General features: G+C 39.0%; 1 protein-coding gene across 3 annotated transcripts in view; it reads left to right on the top strand.

Moving 5' to 3' along the window:
• The first annotated feature begins 348 nt into the window (after nt 1–348).
• Nucleotides 349–20,620, top strand: part of FGF10 (fibroblast growth factor 10) — a 60,513-nt gene continuing 40,241 nt past the window's right edge. The window contains exons 1-2 of one of the 3 annotated variants that reach the window (XM_039709966.1): nt 349–552; nt 1,050–1,813. In XM_039709966.1, the coding sequence (XP_039565900.1) occupies nt 1,477–1,813 (337 nt within the window). In that variant the 5' untranslated portion in view covers nt 349–552; nt 1,050–1,476. Of the gene's footprint in view, nt 553–797; nt 922–1,049; nt 1,814–20,620 lie in introns of those variants that run through there. The other 2 variants (XM_039709965.1, XM_039709967.1) reach the window with 2 other exon arrangements.

Here is a 20,620-nt window from a genome sequence, read left to right as displayed (position 1 = left end):
TTACTCTCTCTGACCAGCATATAATCTGCTTTTCCAGGGTCTGCCTGTAGTATATACTCCTTTCCAACCTCTCCACCCAACCCCTCCTCCAGCGGGGGGAGGGGGAGATCTAGCAGGCAACAAGCTCCAGGTGGCTTTCTCAATCACTTCACTGCCAAAAAAAATAAAATAAAACCCTCCACTAGAAAACAAGTTGGGGTTTGGGGGGTTGGTTTTTGTTAGTTTGGGGAGGTTTTTTAGGGGAGGAGGTTGGTTGGTTGAGATTTATTTTTTTTCTGCTGGGGGGGGGGCGGTGGGGAGACAGAGAGCGCGGGGGAAGAGTGAAGGGGGAGGGAAGCCTCCCTGGAGGGGATTGGTTCAACTTGGAAGACAGGGAAATTAGTAAAGCATGAGTCTCTAAGCCATGCTGGTGGCCGGCGCTCCGAGGAGAAGGACGCTTTAGCAGCAATTAGCAGCGAGCCGAAGGCGGCGGCTGCCGCAGCCCGGGAGGAAGCGAGGGCAGCTCCCGGGGCTGCCTCCGCAGCAGGCACTGCTCGCTCCAGCTGCAAAAAGGTTTCAGATGTCCCACCACTGCCTGACCCCCTGCAAATAAGGGCTGACCACCAGAGGCACATCCCACCTCTGACTTGTAATCGCTGACATTTAGGCTACAGCTTCCAACCTGTTTACAACCAAAGGGGGAGGGAAAGGAAAGGAAAGGAAGGGCGGGGGGACAAGTTGGGATTTCTCCTTCTCTCTTTCTCTCGTTGTTTTTTTTTTTTTTTTTTTTTTTTTTAATACTGTTCTGGAGAATTCAAAGCAAAACAAAGAAACTTCCTCCTCTGGGGTTGTCAGTGAGAAAAGGACGAGTTGTGCAACTGGTTTGGGATTTGCAAAAAGGCAAGAGGGTGGGGATCAGAAGAAGGTGCAAATCCACAAAGTGTGAGTGCGCGTGTGTGTAAAGGTGTATGTGTGAAAAATCCATTCCGGCAACCCTTTCCGCTGGTTATTATTTATCTTAGTCGTTGTTTTTGTTGTTGTCATTGACTTTGCTGTCATCTATTTTTCAGACCTTTCTACATCTAAGATGGTGAAGAAAGGAGTGAGGAAGAGAACAAAATAACTACTGGAAAGTCTCAAACCAGGTTGGGGAGTGCGTGTGCATGTGGGGGGGTGGGGAAGGGAAAAAGAAAAGAGGATTAACCACAGCAACCCCCCCACCAAAAAAAAAAAACCAAAACCACAAAAAAACCAAACCAACAACCAACAGCTCTTTTTTCTGAGGGAGGACTCGAAGGATTAAAAGGCAGCAACTTCTGAGGCGATTTGTCCCCTGAGTTATGGATGTTGGTGCACTTACTTCAGGCCAGATCAGAGCTCAGAGGAATCTAACCAGAAGCAGCAACCACCGTCTCTCCACTTGCCTTTTACCAGGTTTTACCCTTCCAGTATGTTTCATTTGATAAGACATTTTCCAGCGCCCAGAGTTTCAGTACAATGTGCAAATGGATACTGACAAATGGTGCCTCAGCCTTTTCCCACCTGCCTTGTTGCTGCTTGCTGCTGCTCTTCTTGGTGTCTTCTGTGCCTGTCACCTGCCATGACCTCGGCCAGGACATGCTGTCCCCGGAGGCCACCAACTCCTCTTCTTCATCATCCTCCTCCTTCCCCTCGTCCTTCTCCTCTCCTTCCAGTGCGGGGAGACACGTGCGGAGCTACAATCACCTCCAAGGAGACGTGCGCAAGAGGAAGCTCTATTCTTACAACAAGTACTTTCTCAAGATCGAGAAGAACGGCAAGGTCAGCGGCACCAAGAAGGAGAACTGCCCGTTCAGTAAGTACGGCTGTGCCGGGCAGGGCCGAGCGCCCGGCTGGGCAGGGAAGGGAGAGGGGGGCACGGCAGGGCTGGGTGGGCTCGGCTCGGCTCCTCAGGGACGCCGCTCCGGCCGGCCCGTATCTGCGGGTCGCTCCGGTTACATTTGTTTTGCAAATGGCCTCGCTGAGCACCGTTTGTTTCTTCGCCAGGCAGAAGAGCAAATTAGAAAGATTTGCAAGGAAGTGGCGGGGAGTGTGTGGGGGACATTGTCTCCTGAATCTGAAAATCATTATCCCCTGTCATTAGGGTGCCTTGACGAGAGCGCTGCACTGGAACAATTAATCGATTGCCCGCACGCTCCTCGCCCCGAGCCGCTCGCTGCTCCCCGCTGCCGGAGCCGGGGTGTTTATTCCCGCGGGCCGAGGTGTTGCGGGGTGCGCTCCGCGCAGCGGGGGCACGGGCGGCGCTGGCAGCCGGTGCGCGGCCGCGCTGCCGCCCGCGGTGCGCGGAGGCGGTGCCGCGCCGCGCCCCGCCGGTCCCGGGCTGCAGCGCCGCTATACCGCTACTCGCTCCATTGTAAACATCTGGGGCTGCCTTCCCACAGACCTCACACGCGTTTCATTGTCCTTTTCTTTCTTTTTCCTTTTTTTTTTTTTTAAATAAATTATTTCAGAGCAAAAGTCATATGGCAGTCTCCATAGCTGAAGTTTCGAGCTTTTCTCTAGAACTAATTAGATGCTTAGTAATAGCATGCTTCTGGTAATGTATTTTTTGGCTGTTGGTGCTAGGAATGTACTCTTTGCTTGGTTTTTCTGCCTGTGCAGTCTCAAATTTAACTGTACTAAATCACAGTATATTACTTTCTCTTACAAATCTTAACTGACTATGTCCCACTATAGGAACATGCTGAGAAAGTAAGCTCTGTTACGCAACTCGAGGAAACTCTAAAGTTTCTTCACTGGTAAAAAACCACATTTTGGTTCTTGTGTTGTTTTACGTAAATCCAGATAAACCCAGGAATAAATCTGCTGTTAAATTAAAACAACTGAAAGTGAATTAAGTAGATCCCTTGTTAGCTAATGTGTAAAATACGGAGTTCTTCAGTATGTTGCCATGCTATATGATAGACACTGCTGTTAATTCAGTTGTACTTCTAGTAACTATCCATAATATAACCTTAGAAGCAGTGAGAAAAGGGCTGCAGTATCATGTGTCGCTGCTTCACTTGCTCCACCTTGCAACTTCGTGCTTTATCATGCACTCTAATGTTTGTCATTTAGCTGCTTTGGATGTCAAAGCAGCTGAATCTTACCACCTTCCTTTCTCTATTACATAGAAAAGCAAAGTCTTAAAAAACAGAGCTGCGAGGGAGGCTTAACTTTGATGAATTTGTGTGGAATGAGGTCCTAGAACAGTGTTTCTTAGATTACCTTTGGATTGGGAGAACAGCAGCCTTAAAATGGGATTTTGAAAGCTTTGCTTGCATCTCTGAGAACATCAAACTGTTCTGTGTAGCACACTGTTGCCAAAAAGGGCTGTAAGGTGTCCACTCTGACAGCAGTTTACTCAGGGAAGTAGCTACATATCTGAGCAGTCCCACTTAGCCAGCAGAATTGCTCAGTGTATAAACTTATCTACATGCTTGAATTTTTGCAAAATCCTGCCAAGAAGAGGTAGAATACACTGAAACACACAAATACCTCTTCCTACCTTTTCAGACTACATGCAAGAACTCTCCCACAACTGTGGGAGGGGATGTGCATGGTGTGTCCTGGTTTTTCAGTCAGTGCATCAGAAAAAGAATTGCCTTCTCACTAATGTCATAGTTACTGCCACATCTGTAGAGTATCTGCTGAATAAGAGGAGAATGTAATTTTTTTCATATAAAAGCAGAAGAATGCCTTTATTATACATAACTGCATCCTATCACTGAAGATTACATGCAGTGAAGAAAGGACTGCCATTATCTTAAAACTTGTCACTTCCCTACTGAACTTACATCACAACAGCAGACCTAGTGCACATCCTTCAGCTCAAAACTGTTACCATCCTGTTGACAGAAGTTAGAGTTCTTGGTTGTTGATTAATAGTCATTATAATATGCAGTGTGAAATTGTCTTTTCTGTAAAAACATAGTCTGAAACCATTTAAAAATATATTTATTGTGCTTTTATTCAAGGCGGCATGTGTAGCAAAATATTGCAAGTGGATTCACTAACTCTGTTTTTCACAGCATCATGTGTAGCAGTGCTATCATAATACTGCTTTAATCCCCAGCTGGACTGATTCCATGCAAAGATATGGTATCTCTCACATGGTCTGAAATAAGTAATTACATGTGAATAGATTTCTGCCATGCACACAGAGTTAGCCAGAGAGGCCACTAAATTGTAGCCTGTTTAACATTATAGGCTATTTAATCTCTAAAATTAGTTTCTCCCTCTGAAACCATGTTTTTCTAAACAAATAAGAGTGACTATTGATACACAAGACTGAAATATTCTAATTTGGAGGCTAATTTTCTCATATGCTAATGTTTAAAATCTGTTTATGCTGCAGTAAAGCCTTATCAGTATGTCTGTAAGATCGTGATATGTTGTGTAATTAGACAACAGCTCTCATGGCTCTCTGCCAATTAAGCACTGTCAAGTAAGAAGAACAGTTGGAGAAATTCAGAATAAACATTCAGAAATGAGAATTTAGTCTCCAGCCTTTAAACGGCTCAAGCAGCGCTCATGGATTTGCTCTATAAATATTGTGTAGAGTGCACCAAATTAAAGTTTACTCTGGCAGCTGTATTGCGACTTGATTGCTTGGAACTATTCCATCATCCTTTCTCTACCTGTGGAGTACCATGTGGTTCCTGACTGTTCTGTCAGAAGACTGGCAGAACTTGCAGCACTTGGCATGGCTGGAGGTGTCTGTCACTAGATAGATGTAGGACACTTTCTTTTTTTTTTTTTCCTTACATCTGGAAGTTGGTTCTCAAAATACAACTACTACCTTGTCCTGCAGCACCAGAGCTGTGAAGTCCCTTGCCCCTGTTCTTGACAGAGCCCTTCACAAGCAAAAATAAAGAGAGCTGGAGGTTTACACACTAAATGAGGGACAAAAAAATCCAAAAATCCTCCAAAGAGCAATTACAGAAGCTTTCACTGTAGCTTGAGCTCTGGGATCACCAAGAGAATCTTAAGACATATATTAAAATTGAGAGGGAACCGCATGTGTGCAGATTCTAGCTTTACTCCCACACTGACTGTTCTCTTTATTAAGATAGAAAAACTCTCTGGGATTAATGGCTGGCATGCATTAAAGCCACATGATATATGATAAGCAGATTCAAGAAAACTTGAATGTAGTCTCAGTGCTATGCAATTTTCAATTGTCTTCAAAGACAACTGTTCACAGTACTATAAGGCACACAAACTTCAAATTTGCGGGACAGACCTTATTAGTTGAAGAACAATAACAAAATACACAATACTTCGTTAGCAGCAGCTGACCTGCAGTCTGTGGAGGGCGTTCTGCCTGAGCAAAGATTGCAGGATCAGGCTCTTACTTAAGTACACGTTCAGGGAGTGCAGTCTGCGTCACTGAGCCTGGAGATGAGGGGGAAGGATTGCTGGAGGGATTCCTGCGGGCTTTGGACCAAGCAGTGCTATGCAAAACCTACAGTAGATGGCGGCACAGCCACTGCCTGGTGTCACCTCTGCTCAAAGAGATGGACAAGAAGGGTCTGCATCCTCAACTGTGTAAGCTGATTTAGTTCAAACAAAGCCTTTCCAAGCAAAGGTATTCTATTAATTTGTCTTCTGACCAACCCAAGTGGACTATTTCAAGAAAAAGGCACTATGTTGCAGAATGAAAGTGTATGTCAGGGGAGCTAGCAAGAAATAATTAGCTACTTCCCACAAGCTAACCTATTCTGGGCTTTTCTTCTGAGCATTCAATTATCTTTTATACTAAGCTTTAGGAACTCTTGAAGTCCCTTGATAGTCTCTGGTTTAGCTTTGGTTAGCGTGGGATAAGCTTAACAACATAGTGAGTGAAAGCAAGAAAGTTTTGACCCTCATTCTTTAGCCCAAAAGATGGTAAACAACCACTCAACTACTAGAACATTACTAATGAGGGTTTTAATTGTGTGCGTATATACATGACATATAAATAGGTATTTGTATTATAGATTGGGTTATATGCAGAAAAATAGCATTAAATGTGTTTTGATTAGGTATACTTCATTTGATACTCATTTTTTTCACTATACTTCTGGTGCAGAAAAATAATAAAGTGCCACAGGTACCATAACATCAGTTATGATGCTCCAAGTAGATTAGAATGATTGATAAAATACACTCTTTTGCTACTGAACATTTTGTAAACTAACTGTTTGGGATTATTGAATCCTTATCATACGTAAATATGTTTATCATTGTAAATTAATGTGAGAACTTTTCACTGTTTTTCTAAAGACTGACTAGTGTTTTGCTTGCTTACTGTCCAAAGAGTTCTGTTTTATGGCTTTACCAATCAAAATACTTAAAATAGGAAATAATAATGAGTGAAGTAATTTGAAAAGATGGTTCCTTACTGTGGAATGCATATGTTCTTAAGGACATGATTTCTCATTTTCAGGTAGTTTTTGTGTTTTGGTTTTGGTTTTGGTTTTTTGGGGGTTTTTTTGGTTGGTTTGTTTTTTTTTTTTTTTTTTTTGGTTTTTTTTTTTTTTTTTGTTGTTGTTGTTGTTTTGGTTTGGTTTGATTTTTTTGTTTGGTTTTTGTTTTTTTGTCTATAGAACTCAGTTATACAATTTATAACCAGCAGTATAAAACCGTAGGCACTTAGGATTTATGAATGTGGAAAGAATTGTACTATTTAATGTCTACATGACACTCTCCTGTTACCCTTACTGCATTCCTGCCTTGTGGACCCTCCATGCTGATACTGTAGCCCTGTCATAAATCTTTTCAAAATACACAGTTGTAAGTAGTCTTTTTGTCTTCATAAATCTAACTTATAGCCACTTGGGAAAAAAAAAATCCCAAGAGTTAGGAGCAACAGGAAGTTTTTTTCCTAAAACCCCAGAAGAAAGAAAACAAGGGACATACAGGTTTATAGATGCCATGTTTCTGTTTTAATGGGAGGGTTCACAGGTAGTGGTTCAATCAAAACTTCCATTGAAGAAGGCATTAGCTGAGTGAGCAGTATAGAATGTGCTTACACTTCTGAAACATCTTGGATGCATTCACTCATAGGATAAGATCCTCTGTTTTGAAATCAGGCATTTTAAGATGACTTTCAGATGTCTTTGAACTGTGTGTGTGAATAGGGGCCTTTTCACTTCAAATGAGACTCAGATCAGATCCTGCAATAGAGGAGTTTTCATTTATTGCAGAGCCTTTCATGTAGAAAAAAAGAAAAACCTTTCTTTGTGTAAATCTTGTTATACTGTGTCTTAAGTTAAAAATCGCAGGTACCTGTATGAACATAGGGTAACAACTCATGTGATGTGGATTGCTGATTTTTCCTATGAGAAAGTAAAGTAATTGCACAAGAAATATTCTAAATAGGACAAAAAATTGTAAATAATGTTGTATTTATATTTCTTGGCTTAGTATTGGGGCTGATAGTGTCAACAAAGCAGAGAAATTACTTGGTCAGTTTGGGATTTCTTGTATACTTTCTTCTTGACATTGATATGCCATGGAAAAACATTGTTTTCTATTCAGTGGAGAGCTTTTAGAATCAATCTCTTACAGTCTCGTTTTCCTCCAAGTAGCACCAGGTTGAAATTTCAGTTTGCTCATTTAAATACTTGCTACCACTGCTTGCAGTTGTATATGTCACCGAACTACTTTATCCTCATATTCTGGGGTATATCATCTAATGACCTCTTTGTCACTTGGAACATCACAAATATTTTGTTTATCAGCATTGCCAACAAGTGTCAGCTTGATGAGGCTGCATGAAAAAGTAACCCTTGATCGCCTTGGGTTGTGTATACCAAACTACCAGATAAGAAATGGTTTGGTTAGTCTAAGCACATGTTTGTTTCTCAGTTGGTAGGTGTATTAGTGCCACTAGTTTAACTGTGTGTACCTGTCAAACAAGTTTTCTTTCTTTGACAATTTATTTTTGTGTGATATTTTGCTATCTTGCATCCTTTCATTGCTCAGATGCTTTAACAGGGAAAAGTAGTTAATGGTGCTTCCAACATTAGTTCTGCTAACTAGAGGGATCCTTCACCAGCTCCCCTAATTGCTTCTGGTTCTTATGCTTCTGGTTCTTATGCCAATTTGTTGTAAAACATCTCTGTTGGTTACAACATAGTAAAAAGGAGACAGGAAACAGTGTTTCATGAAGTTTTGAAAAGTCAGCCTGGGAAAGCTCTCTGTGTTTATGAAGAGAATTAAAATCTTCAAGGGTGGGAGTCAGGAGGAAGTGGCTAAATCTTTAATCACTGAATGGATATTAAAACTGAATTCATTAATTGGGCAGATTATTAAAATTTATTTTGGGGCTTCATTAGTACAGTGCAACAAATAGAACTTGCAGGGGAAAGAAATGGTTACAAGTATGCCAAGTTTCATACTAAATAGTGGCTTTAAAGGCACTGTTTTTAAATTAGGTCGCTTGTGTTCTTTCTTTGAACATTCAGTTCTAATTGCAACAGTAAATCAAAGAATATGCTCAAAGTAGATTCCCATGTAAGGTGGACAACTGGACAGTGCCTTTTTACTGCTACTAACACGTGCATCCAATTACTGGGTTGATATACTCACAATGTCAGCTGTAAAGCATTCCCCTATTTTATAGTTAGCCCAAAGAATTATTAGCCTGTCCCCTTTCACATTTACCTCTAAATAATCTGTCAGAGTGTATATCTTCTACAGTTAAAGAGGAATTTTCACACACATCGAAGCTGACTTTCAAGAAAAAAAGGAAATGTTGAAACTACACCAAATAGTTTTATTCTTTTTCTTTTTCCCCTCTTCCATAATTTTTGGTGTTGTCAAGGAGAGGAAAAGGTTGTGGATAGTAGGAACATGAATGACTGTGAATGTTATATAAAAATAAAGAAGAAGATCAGATCTTTCATAAACCTTGATTTAGGAAAGCAATATAATGCCTGCTCCTTTCATGGTGGAAACCATATGTGAAGGACATAGTTGTTTTTTGCCGTTCCTGACTCGTCTTCCTATGTGGGGAGCAGAAGTGAAAATGAGGGGGGTTGTGGGGGGTGGGAGAATTGTGATGAGTCTCTTTGCTCTTCTTTCTTCTGCCACTGATACTAGAGGTTCAAACATTGCATAGAAATAAATGAAATGTAAGTTTTCTTTCAGGTTCCTGACACACAGCTGTGCAGCTGTAGTCAGCATGTGTGGGAGTTGGGGAGGGAATGCTGAAGTATTTTGGAATTGTTCAGGATGTTATTTAATTGGAATTAAGGCACAGTGCTAAGTGGAGACTGGGTATAAATCAATGATATTGTGCCTGCATTAGAGGAAGTGGGTGGGATGTGTGACAAGTACCAGATCAGTATGGTGAGGATGACAAGAAAGAAATAGGGGCAGCATGTGTCATGAGTGGGAGAGAAGTGGGGAGAGGGGGAGCATGGCTTATCCCTTTTGGCAGCTGTGAACTGCCAGTGATGTTGAGTTGACCTGTCTGATCTCACTGCAACATCTGTTTGTCACAGACTGAAACTATGAAGACATTAAGGTGCCTTTTGAATTTGTATAAAAGTGTGTACTTGGTGTTAGGATACGAACATTCCACTCCCAATTTCATTGTGTCTTGGTGTTAGGATATGAACATTCCACTCCCAATTTCATTGTGTCTTCTCTGACCCTATTCTGTAGGTATTAAATACTATTTGGTAGCTGCTCTAGAGTTTTTTTTAATTAATTTTGTCCTCTTCAGGAGGATTAATAACCTGCTTTATTCTTAATATCAAATTCAGTATTAACTGCTTGCAAGCAGAAGCGTAGGTGAAATTAATAAACCATTTGAAATTAATAAACTATTTGAAAGAGCTACAAGCTCTTCATTAAAGAAAAAAAAAATTGATGTTTTATTTGGTTGGTTTTTCTTAATTTTTTCAGTATGCTAATACTATTTGTTAAGAGAAACATATACCTGAAGGACATCAAGGTACCCTAGAATTCCAAGTGGTTTGATTTTTGGAGCAAGGAATAGGGTGGAATAGAGCATTTTGGTTGCTGGTATGTTATCAAATATGTCAGATTTTGCAAACTTATTATTAAGATTGGAAGCAGATACATAGTTACAAGCTTGTTGCTGCAGTGAGCAAGCGAAAATGTGTGCTCTAGAATGGAATAGGAGATGACTGCATTTAACACAATTAATATTTTATAAGACTGCTGTTTAGTGTCTTCTTTTCACAATTTTATTATGACATTTTAGGAGATGCTGAAGCTTCCAATGTTCTCTGAGGCGGTCTTTTAACTTCAACAGAACAAATTTTGTTCCCATTTATTTCCCAGATACTTATTTTTTCTCTGTTTTTTCCTGAATGTAAACACCAAAAGTATAACCAGGTCATGAAGCTGTAAAACTGTGTAATACCCCAAGTCAGAAGGGTCTCACAACAACTGTTGTGTCCAACTTCTGATCCTCCACAGGGCAATCTGGAAGTTGATCTGGAAGTACCTCTCTTATCCTCGTGAATTATCTCAGTACCTGTGGCACATTTCCCTCGGAGACAAGCTAATGAAAACCTTCCCCTGAACTGTAACCTGGGCTCATGACTCTGCCCCTCTGCCCTGTCTCAGAGGAAGCAGAGTGGTGCATGTGGTTCGCATTCTGATGACAGGACACCTTTCCCTTGTCAAAACACCAGTGCTAATAACTGCAACACAGAAATTCTGTGCTCACTGAGGATCTGTAACTACAAAACTAATGGTAACATGAAAAGATACGGAAGAGTCTAGAGCTAACCTCATCACCCAAGGTGAGGTTGCTTTCTGTTAGTCTGCTTCTGTGCCTAGGCCTGGTTACTCTGTTCTTCAGATGCTGAAAATATAACCTCCCACACAAGATACATGTGTAGTTTTGGTGCTACTGTTTTAGTAGCAGGGTCAACAGTTCATACTTTGGCTGAAGAGCTGAGTTAAGGCACCACCATATGTAAACTGGAGCAGAAAATTATTGCAAACCTAATTTCACTGTGCATTCTGACCTACAAACCATTGCAAGTTCTTTAAATTTTTACTTCATGTGGTTCTGCTAGAAATAGCTTAGAAAGTGAGTAGAATGTAAGAAATGGGAGGAAATTATGATTGTTTCAGCTTCCTAGAAGTGAGAATGCTGATGAAAGCACATGTGCAAGTCCAGTTCTTATGAACAGAGACATTTAAAGTCATGTATGATAGCTTTTATTCATAAAGCAGCATGACCTCTGCTTCTAAACAGCCATGAGCACATATAAGCAATGACTCACTTCTTAGTCCAACAAGTTGTTTATACTATTCGAGCAGCTAATAGAAAATTCAGTAAGGCAAGCAGAAGTTATGCCCTTTCTGAGGCTTAAAGGTAGATTCAATATAAGAAGTTTTGCTGTTTTTCTTGGATTTTGCTTAGTCTGCAACCCTACTTCTGGACAAAGAGTGACAGAGGGACATGCTGAGGTCATGCAGACTGGTGATTCCATCCAGCCTGGAGTGATGATGTTTCCTATTGATGACATAGGAAATACTGCTGGACAGGGAAAGGGGGCAAGACAAAAATGAAAATAGTGCTCCACGTGCTATGAACACACCATTTCATTCACAGCTTTCTGTGTCTGAATAACCTGCGGAGTGGCAACTGGAACCCAGCCTGTATCTGCCATGGCATTTAAACTATGTAGCAACTCTATATTTGATTTTCCTTGGTACTTCCTTTTCTAATATGACATAAACCAGTCAAGAACAGCAACTGCTGATTGCTTAAAAGCTGGTGATTATTGTATATTAAGAAACTATAAGACTGAATGCACTGACTTACTAAAAACATTTTCAGGACAATCTATGGACAGAAAGATTACTGTCAGTAAATGCAGGGTATTAAACACCTGAGAAAATATGAGAAAATACTTTTCATCTGAATGAAATACCTCACAAAGCAGCTATTCAGTTGAGTTTGTCTAGGAGAGAAAAGGTCCAATACCAGCTTTCTTTATAGAAGAGCATGCAGAGTATTTGAACTTTAGAAAGATTCTTAATTACTACAGTAGATTTTTGTCTCAAAACAAGACTGAAGCAGATACAGACTGGAGTAATGATGTGGGATTGTGGGAATGACTGTCCTTCACCATGTGCAGAGAAAATACTGAGGGGGTAAGGGAAGATGAGGGAATCCTAATGGTCCTCATGGTGATTGTCAAGTAGCACAGAGCAGGAATCTGCTTAAAGAGAGAGGGTAGAAGACTGAAAAATTTGGCATGAGGATAGTCTGCAGGAATTAAAATTTGAGTACACAGAATTCCATTAAGTATTGGGAAATATTAGGTCTTATATGTTGGTTATCCATTGCACCTCAAAATTTCTGAGAATATTGAGTCTAATTTCTCCTTGACTCTTTGCTGCTTATAAAATGAAGTTAGCAATACTTCCTACACAAGCAAGAGTGTTATGAAAGGCAATTATTTCTGAAATACACCAGTAACACCAGGATGAGTGCCAGGAAAAAAAAATAAAAACACCCAGAGGGTAATCATCCTCTTCACTGAAAGGTTTGGATATAAAGGTTTGGATGTAAGGGCAGTTTTGCCTTCCAGTAGAGCAGGGAAGAATAGGCTACTTCTTAATTCTGTCAGAATAAGATATTTTTGTCTTTCAAAGAAAGAACTCTGAAGTATAAAAAAAAATTTACAATATTACCCCTTTTGCAAGCATTATGTCAAGATTACTCACAGATTTCTTGCACAGCATAAAACAAAAATTAATGTCAAAAATATCCCCTAACCAAATAACATGAGTAGAGGCACATATTGGATCTGTCCTGTAAAACTGGATCTACTTCTGCTGTATGAACATTATAATCAAAAGCAATGTTTTGCTTTGAAGGCATGAACCTTAGGGTCTTTCAGCTCAAGGATCTGTATAATTTCCATGTTAAAATATAATTGTTATTTCACTCTCTTTACTGTCAGACCTAGCAGTAAATGAAATTTGAGCATAACATCCTGCTAATATTTATTGTATTAATGCATTATGTAGTTTTGGAAGTGCCTTATTTTTCCTGCAATCAATCTATTGGAGTTAACCTACTGGAATTATTTGTTTGGGTTTTATTTATTTTATACCATTTTTAAAATTATTGATACTTCCCTGCTCATGTCAGACATTATTCTTTCAGTTTAATTTATTACAATTACTTCTACATGTCACAACTTTGCTTTGAAATGACAGCCATCCAAGTTAAAGTCTTTTCAACTTTAGTGAAAACACTTATAATGAGGCTGACACTTGGCTCATGTGGAATTAATCTGGTCTCTTGGTCATTTCTTCAGTTTCTCCTGCTGCAGTCAGCTCTCAAAAAGACATATCTGCAGCTGGGGAGTACATAAGATTAACTTCCGCCTCTCTGTGGCTTCTTGCCTCAGACCACACACCAAATAATTCCTCAAAGCATTATCCAGATTTGCTCAAAATTCACCATGCTTGCTTTATTCCTTTAGTTCTGCCACACATGTATTTGTGGACTCCACTTACAGCTGATTCTCCTTATGAAACAGGAAACATTTTGCAAAGATGAGTATTTAGAGACAAACATTCTTTTAAAATATCCGTATTAATTTTTCTGTAGAACTCATCCTTTTTCTGGTTTTGTTAATTTTAGACATGTACACAGTAGACCATAAAGGTCAGCAAGACAACCTTTTTGTTTCCAACTATACTAACAACATAATAACGACTGATACAGCTTTTCAATACCAACTAAATTACAGTAACTCTTTCACCCAAAGTGATTTTTTTTTTTAAAAAAGAAGACCACAATGATTATACTCATGAAAAACTTTAGTGCTGTCTGAACTATTAAGTTCAATAATGCTATAAAAAAAAATTGGCACTGTAGGAAGTGGAGTCAGGTATCTTATCCAGGGACCTCAAATCTTAATCATGGTTCAAAATTTTTTAAACAGGTGTCAGAGATGTGAGGTATACACACATGTGCTCACACAGCAATGCAGATTCAAAAAGTATCTAATGATAAGACAGAAACACCAGTAGAGAAAAACATTCATTCTTTCTATTACCTTGTACTTTATACTAGAAGTTACAGATGAGTTTTCATTAAACTCCTAATGGGGAAGGGAATATAATCAACTGCAGTCTGGCATTTTCTAGTACTCTTAATATTGGGTTTTCAACAAAATATTTTTTCGTGAAGGTTTCAGAATTTTTCCACTTTCCAAAGAGCCAGTAGGTATATATAAGCTCTTCATTTATAGATGTGTTTTGTGTACTAAACTACAGAAGTTCTAGGTGCAAAATTCCCTTTTCAGATATACCAATAATGCAAGGGTACATTGCAGGACAGTGCTGCTAATGTAGCAACTGAGATGAAGCTTCCAAGGAATCTGTAGAAGCCTAACTGAAGAGCACACTTATGTTTTGCCCCAGGTCGAGAAAGATATTTATCTTTTGGAATGAGTCCAGAGGAGAACCTCTAAGCTGATCCCAGGCCCAAAACACCTCTTGAGAATAAGTAGAAATATGTGCCATTGTTGCAATATTTGAACACATGAATACCTTCAGAAGGACTGTAACATGTTTTTTACTTAGAAAATGTTGACAAATGTTAGAGATTTCTAGACATCCAAAAGCAATTTCAGAGTTTAGTCAGTTAAAGAACTTATCTGTTCTTCAGCTCAATTTTTCCACTCGTAATGAGTCCTAGTCAGCATGACCTTGTAGCAGAGTTTGTTGCTGTTGCTTTTTTTTTGCCTTTTTTTTTTGCATTCCTTATCCAAATGGTAGATTTGTTTTCTGATTCTGAAGGAGAGCTAATACTCACAAGTCATTTGTCACAAGCCACTAAAAGTGTCAAAGTCTTACAGCAGGTCCTTGGTGGCTTGTTAATCTCTCCTTTTTTACCCCCCTCCTTTTTTTAAAGGAAACAGACTAATTCACTTAAGCATAATGAGAGCCATGCTTGCTATAGCCGACTATGTCCTACCACCACAAGTAAAATCTGTCTTGTTTCTTCACCTCCTTTTCTTGGCTCCAACAATTAAACACAAAGCTGAAAAGCACAGGCTTTTATGGCAGAGCTATTTCATATGTCAAATGAAAAATGGAAGCTGCCGTTTTCATAACAGAAAAATATACAAATGTGCTTTTCCTTTGTGCCCCCCTCCCTTCTAAATTATCATCAGCAACATGCAAAAGATAAACCTCTATGTTAAATAGGGAGACCAGATGTATGTTTAACCTCTCACCCTCATTTTTCTAACTGGCTTCCATTAGGAACAAAAAGTTAATATATTCTAAACAAAAATAACTGATATGGTAAGGTGAACTTTTCAACTGGGTAAGAGTTCTTTAGAAAGAGACAAGAGTCCTGTGTTGGGCTAACAGACTGTTTTACTGTAGTGGTATTCAGAACAATAACACCATGGTTACTTTTGGTAAGTAGTAGCCAAAAGTTTGTTGAGTTGCAGCAAAACCAATTGTAACAAGTACTTAAATTCTCATGTGTTATAGAAGATCTAGTAATATGTTCTAGATCCACTATCCGCTGTTAGAATTTTTCATCTATACAGTCATTCCCTAATCCAAACATGCAATATGGCTGTGATATTTTCCTCTTCTTTGGAGACAAGGACTGAGACAGAAAGTTTAAAGATCAGGACTTTCACTCTTTTATCTTTACTCAAGCTTATTCTGCTGTAAAGCCACAGACTGATGATTCTACTGTTCATTACTTTGTGTTCACAGTACAAGGATGATGTTCTCATTCTTAATAGACAGGGGAATAGGAGGATAAAGGGTATTACTATTCAATTTTTATAGCAGAAAATTTCTCCAACATAGATGTATATGTATGACAGATTAGATGACAAATTTAATGATAGTGTATCTGATTAAAGATATAGAAAACAGAGGAAAGTCTACAAAAGTGATTAACTAGAGACAATATACAATTCTGTTGAAATACAGTGGTTTTGGAAAGTGTTGTCTCTTGGTAAAACTGCCCATCAGACAGTGGAGTAGAAAAAGTTGTCAGTGTTTGATAATGAGGTGTTCTTAATGAGCAAAGTCAGGAGCTGCCTGTAACCCATAAGGTATCCCTTGGAAGAGTTTGGGAGCTGAGTTTGTTTTATCAGGAAAGATAAATGTTTAAAGTGCTGTTAATGTATTCACTACAGATACCATCTGTAGAGAGTCTGTCTTTTTGAAATTACACAGCCTGAAAACCAGAAGATTTTGCATATGGAGTCTAAATTCATAGTTTTAATTGCCTCCTTTTCATACTGTTAAACTTGTATGGATAAGTTAATGTTTATGAGAGATTTCATAGAAGAAAAGATATTCACCCAGGAATCAAGGAGAATTGCTTACAGAAAGACAGGAGAAACAAGTCTGAAAAAAAAACTATTGCAACCAGGGAATCATTACCAGAAGTGAGCAGAGGAGAAGCCCTCTAGCAACTTGTTCTGCTTCTCAGCTGGATGTTACTAAATCTCACCAGCTCATGTTAGCATTTCAATTCTTCCCACAAGCAAAATCACACATCTTATCTTTACTGGCAAAAATACAAGATTTCAGCCATTATACAATACAAGATTTCTGAATTATGTTACCTAAAGCAAGAATACATTGGAGTGTTTGGAAAACAGCTAAGCTCCATCTGGAGAAATAGCATAAAAGAGTGGCTGGTATAGATTTTTTTCCTTTAGGCATGATTCAAAAGGGGATGTGAGATGTTTTAAAGGGGGAAAAAAAGTAAAGGTAATATTAAAAATTGGGTGGCATTTGAAATAAAATTACCAAAATCATTTATTATCTGAAGAGAGAGCATGGTGTTTTGACCCAGTCCAGAATCTCAGAATTTCAGTTATGTATTTCTAGTATATCTTTGAAATTGGCAATGTAAAGTAGTCAATTTATTCCTACTATGATTTCAATTTCTATCAAGAGTATCCTTTCAACACCTTAAAATACCACCTTAGAACGTAGTCCAGGAGTAAACTAGTTGATTTCATGAGCTGTGCCAGTCCTGGAAGAGGTTGCAGATGTCAGCTTTGCAGAAGGCTGAAATAGCCAAAGGAAAAGGTCAGCTGTAGGATAAAAAGGAAAAGGAAATTAAAAAATAATTTATTGTGCTGCAAGATGCAATGAGGAGGCAGGAGCACTCTGAATTCCTACAATAAACTCCTCATTTTTTTGTTGCTTCCAACTACTGTAGAAACTCTGTCTTCTCATTATCTCAGTAATTTCAAAGGCAAAACCATATTGGAACCATTCTTACAGGATAGTTCCAGCAGGCAGTTTCTGTGGAACAGCAGCCTCTGCCTGGCAGCAATGATATCTTTACCATATTTTCAGAACGTGTCATCCACAAAATAGGCACTCCCAGATGGCCTCTTCCACTGACAAATGTGTGCCTGTGGCAGTCTGGGAGCTGTGAGTAGGTGGGAAGTGGTTTGTGGCTCTTGGTCTGGAATAGGGAAATTCTGTAAAGCCAAGTAATAGACAGCCAGTGAACTTACCACATGAAAAACCAGTGTTTTCTTACCTTTCCCTAACTTCTTGTAACATCAGCCTTTGGTGGATCACTCCAAAGTAGCCAGGCAGGCCTTGTTTCCCAGGATCAGGAAGGAAGAGCATTGCTCTGTGATTTATGATGATTGGGGAGCTCTGTTGCAGAAACAGCCTTGGTACAGGCATTTGTTATACTAAATAAGTGTGTGTCTGTTAATTAAAAATGTGTCAAATTATAGAAAAGGAGGACCAAAGAAAACCTCCTGGAAACTTTAACAACAGTTCCTGTTATCACCAGTGTTCATTATATAATGAACTTTATTCAGAAGTTTGACAAATTCAGTCAACTCCACATAGGTTTGCTCACCATACTCTTTGGCTGTAGGCTGTTCCACAGTAGAAGGGCTACAAATAGTTCTAACATTCAACCAAAATACTGTCCACAGGACAAGAGGAAATGGCCTCAAGCTACACCAGGTGGGGGCAGGGGGGACGTTCAGGTCGGACATCAGGAAGAATTTCTTCTCTGAAAAGTTGATTAAACATTGGAATGGGCTGCCCAAGGAGCTGGTGGATTCACCATTCCTGGAAGTGTTCAAGACAGGACCGGACAGTTTAGTTGACAAGGTGTTCAGTCAAATGGTGGACTCAGTGACCTTGGAGATCGTTCCAATCTTAATGATTATATGATATTATGATAATCAGAGCTGCTCTTTAGGTTATTTAGGCCAAGTAGTATCCTTAACCAACCCAAAAATTTTATTTTGTACAATTTACTACTCCATGTACATGTAGGAGGCAGTTGTATTCTCTCCTTTTTGTTTTCTTCTGCTAAATTTGATGTGCTAATATCATTGTTAAACAGAAAACAATGTGCTAAGACACAGCCCACTATCTTGCCCCTGAGATTAACTCAGTGGATGGTGCTAATAACACTAGGTTATGGGTTCAATCCCTGTATGGGACATTCACTTAACAGTGAGACTTAATGATCCCTGTGGGTCACTTCCAACTCAGAATATTCTGTTATTTTGTGATCTTCTGTTAGTTCTGAATGCAAAGGCAGGTAGCTACGTTCACATAGGTTAATGATCTATGTGTCTAGTTGGAGATTTTAATTACTAAGTCACACCCTAAAAACATAGATTTCTTGTTTTCCAGTCCCAGGTTTGATACCTTTTCTGGGGCAGTTTAATTTGAAGTATTTCTTGGTGATCTTCTGCTTGGATCTGTTTGGCCATGTCTTTTCTTGTGAGGTAATGCTTTCATTTCCTGTCTCTCAAGAACTGCTTCTAGGTGCCTTAAACTAGAACTGTGCACTATGTCCAAGACCTAAAAGAAGAATACCAAGATTACCAAAACTAGTAAGCCTTCAAACAGACCTTGTTTCTGCCACTTGGCAATGGCTGCTTTCTCCCCCATTAGTAAACAAAGTTCACAGTGAATTTGACATTGCAAAATGTTGAAAAGGTTGAAGCACCCTATCAAGAGTGATGGTTGGAATGCAGTGATGCTGACAAATGAGTGAAGTAGACAAAAGTGAATTTAAAATATTGATTGTGTAAGGTCAAAAATGTAAATCGCATTGATTTGCATGTAAGGCCACATGAAATTTGAAAGGACAATGTTAGTTAATGGGTGTTTTGGGGAAAAAAACTTATTTTCCGTACTTTCTTAGATATGTTGAAATGCCAAAGCTTTTTCCAAATAGAGTGAATAGGAAATATTGAGAAAGATTTTCTTACAAAATCAAAGTACAAATTAATGTCAGTTTAGATGAAGCATGACATTTTCTGGGAATTAGTTAGAAATATATCATGAAAACTGTCCAATTTAATTTTCTTTTTCACTATCATAAGTTTGACAAGATGTTTCTCTGTTTCGTTTAGAAGTATAAAAAACTGATTGTATCATAATATTTAGAAAGCTGAACTGCAAATTTGTTTGAAGCCCATTACTTCTATGGGGAAATGAAATTAATTTAGTGATATTTTCAAATGAAATAATGTTTGGTTATAAAAATTCCATGTACAGCCTACTAATTCAAAAAAGGAAAAGAATTGAAGAAAAAAATAAATGCTCAGAAGACAGCTGTAGTATTCTTTGCCAAAATAATCAAGCTCTTTGCTGACATGATGCTAAAGGCAGAGAATGACTATGTTGTGTTTTGCACAGGCCTGTGTCCAATTTTTGTGGTCCAGGCAAGAAGTTTCACAATTTATAAAATGTCTAAGTCAGTTCTTGAGGTTCAAGGCACTGATGCCTATGTGGCTGAAGTAGGAGGCATTTCCAGCCAGTGCTTAGGTAGATTCTGTCACTGGGGCCTGTTGAATTAGAAATGATAGAGATTTGCAGCACATACCCATTATGGCTTAACAGTGCACACAGAACTGTTGATTTTCTTGCAGAAACCTCCCCATGGGTCATTCTCTGTCCCACGTATAGAAGGAAACAGGCAGAGCTCCACATTTATTTCATTCCTCCAGCTAAGTGAATGGATTTAATATAAACGTTAAGAAACTCGTTTTCTCCTCCCTAAACAAAGCATTGCTCTTATCTGCATTCTTTTCAGGAGAAGAAAGACAACTACCTTTCATTCTGGATACAGTGCAAGCTGAGCAACCAGGATAATTTTTCATTAATTTGAATCTTTTTTATGGTAAAAACACATTTGTATTCATGAAAGCACTTTAGGAAACAATGTGCTTTGTGGGGTTGTGTGTTTGTATCTGACATAATACAGGTCTCTTGCTTGTGTGTTGATAAGGGGACAGAAGAAAACCTTGAGAATTGTGATTTTTTCCATATTGTGACAAAAAAGTTGTATTACCTGAAGCCTTTAGGTATAATTTCACCTGTTCCTGCCATTCTAAGATGGATATCTCATCCAAAGCTATTCTTAGTCCTCCCCTGATGTGTCAGGATGTCACAGAAGAAGTGTGGACTGTTGCAGCTGATATATGGAGATAATGGGCACCACATGACTTTTTTTTTTCCTGTTTTCCTTTCTTTTGTTGTCTGTATGTCTGGCTTTAATCAGTCACTTCTCTGTGAAATGTTTCAATTGGGCCTGAACAAACTCTTTGCTCTTCTCTGATATGGACCTGTGGATTAT

Source organism: Passer montanus, unplaced genomic scaffold, assembly GCF_014805655.1.
Source record: "Passer montanus isolate IOZ18808 unplaced genomic scaffold, ASM1480565v1 scaffold22, whole genome shotgun sequence".
Classification (NCBI taxonomy): domain Eukaryota; kingdom Metazoa; phylum Chordata; class Aves; order Passeriformes; family Passeridae; genus Passer; species Passer montanus.
This window is presented reverse-complemented; position numbering and strand designations above follow the sequence as displayed.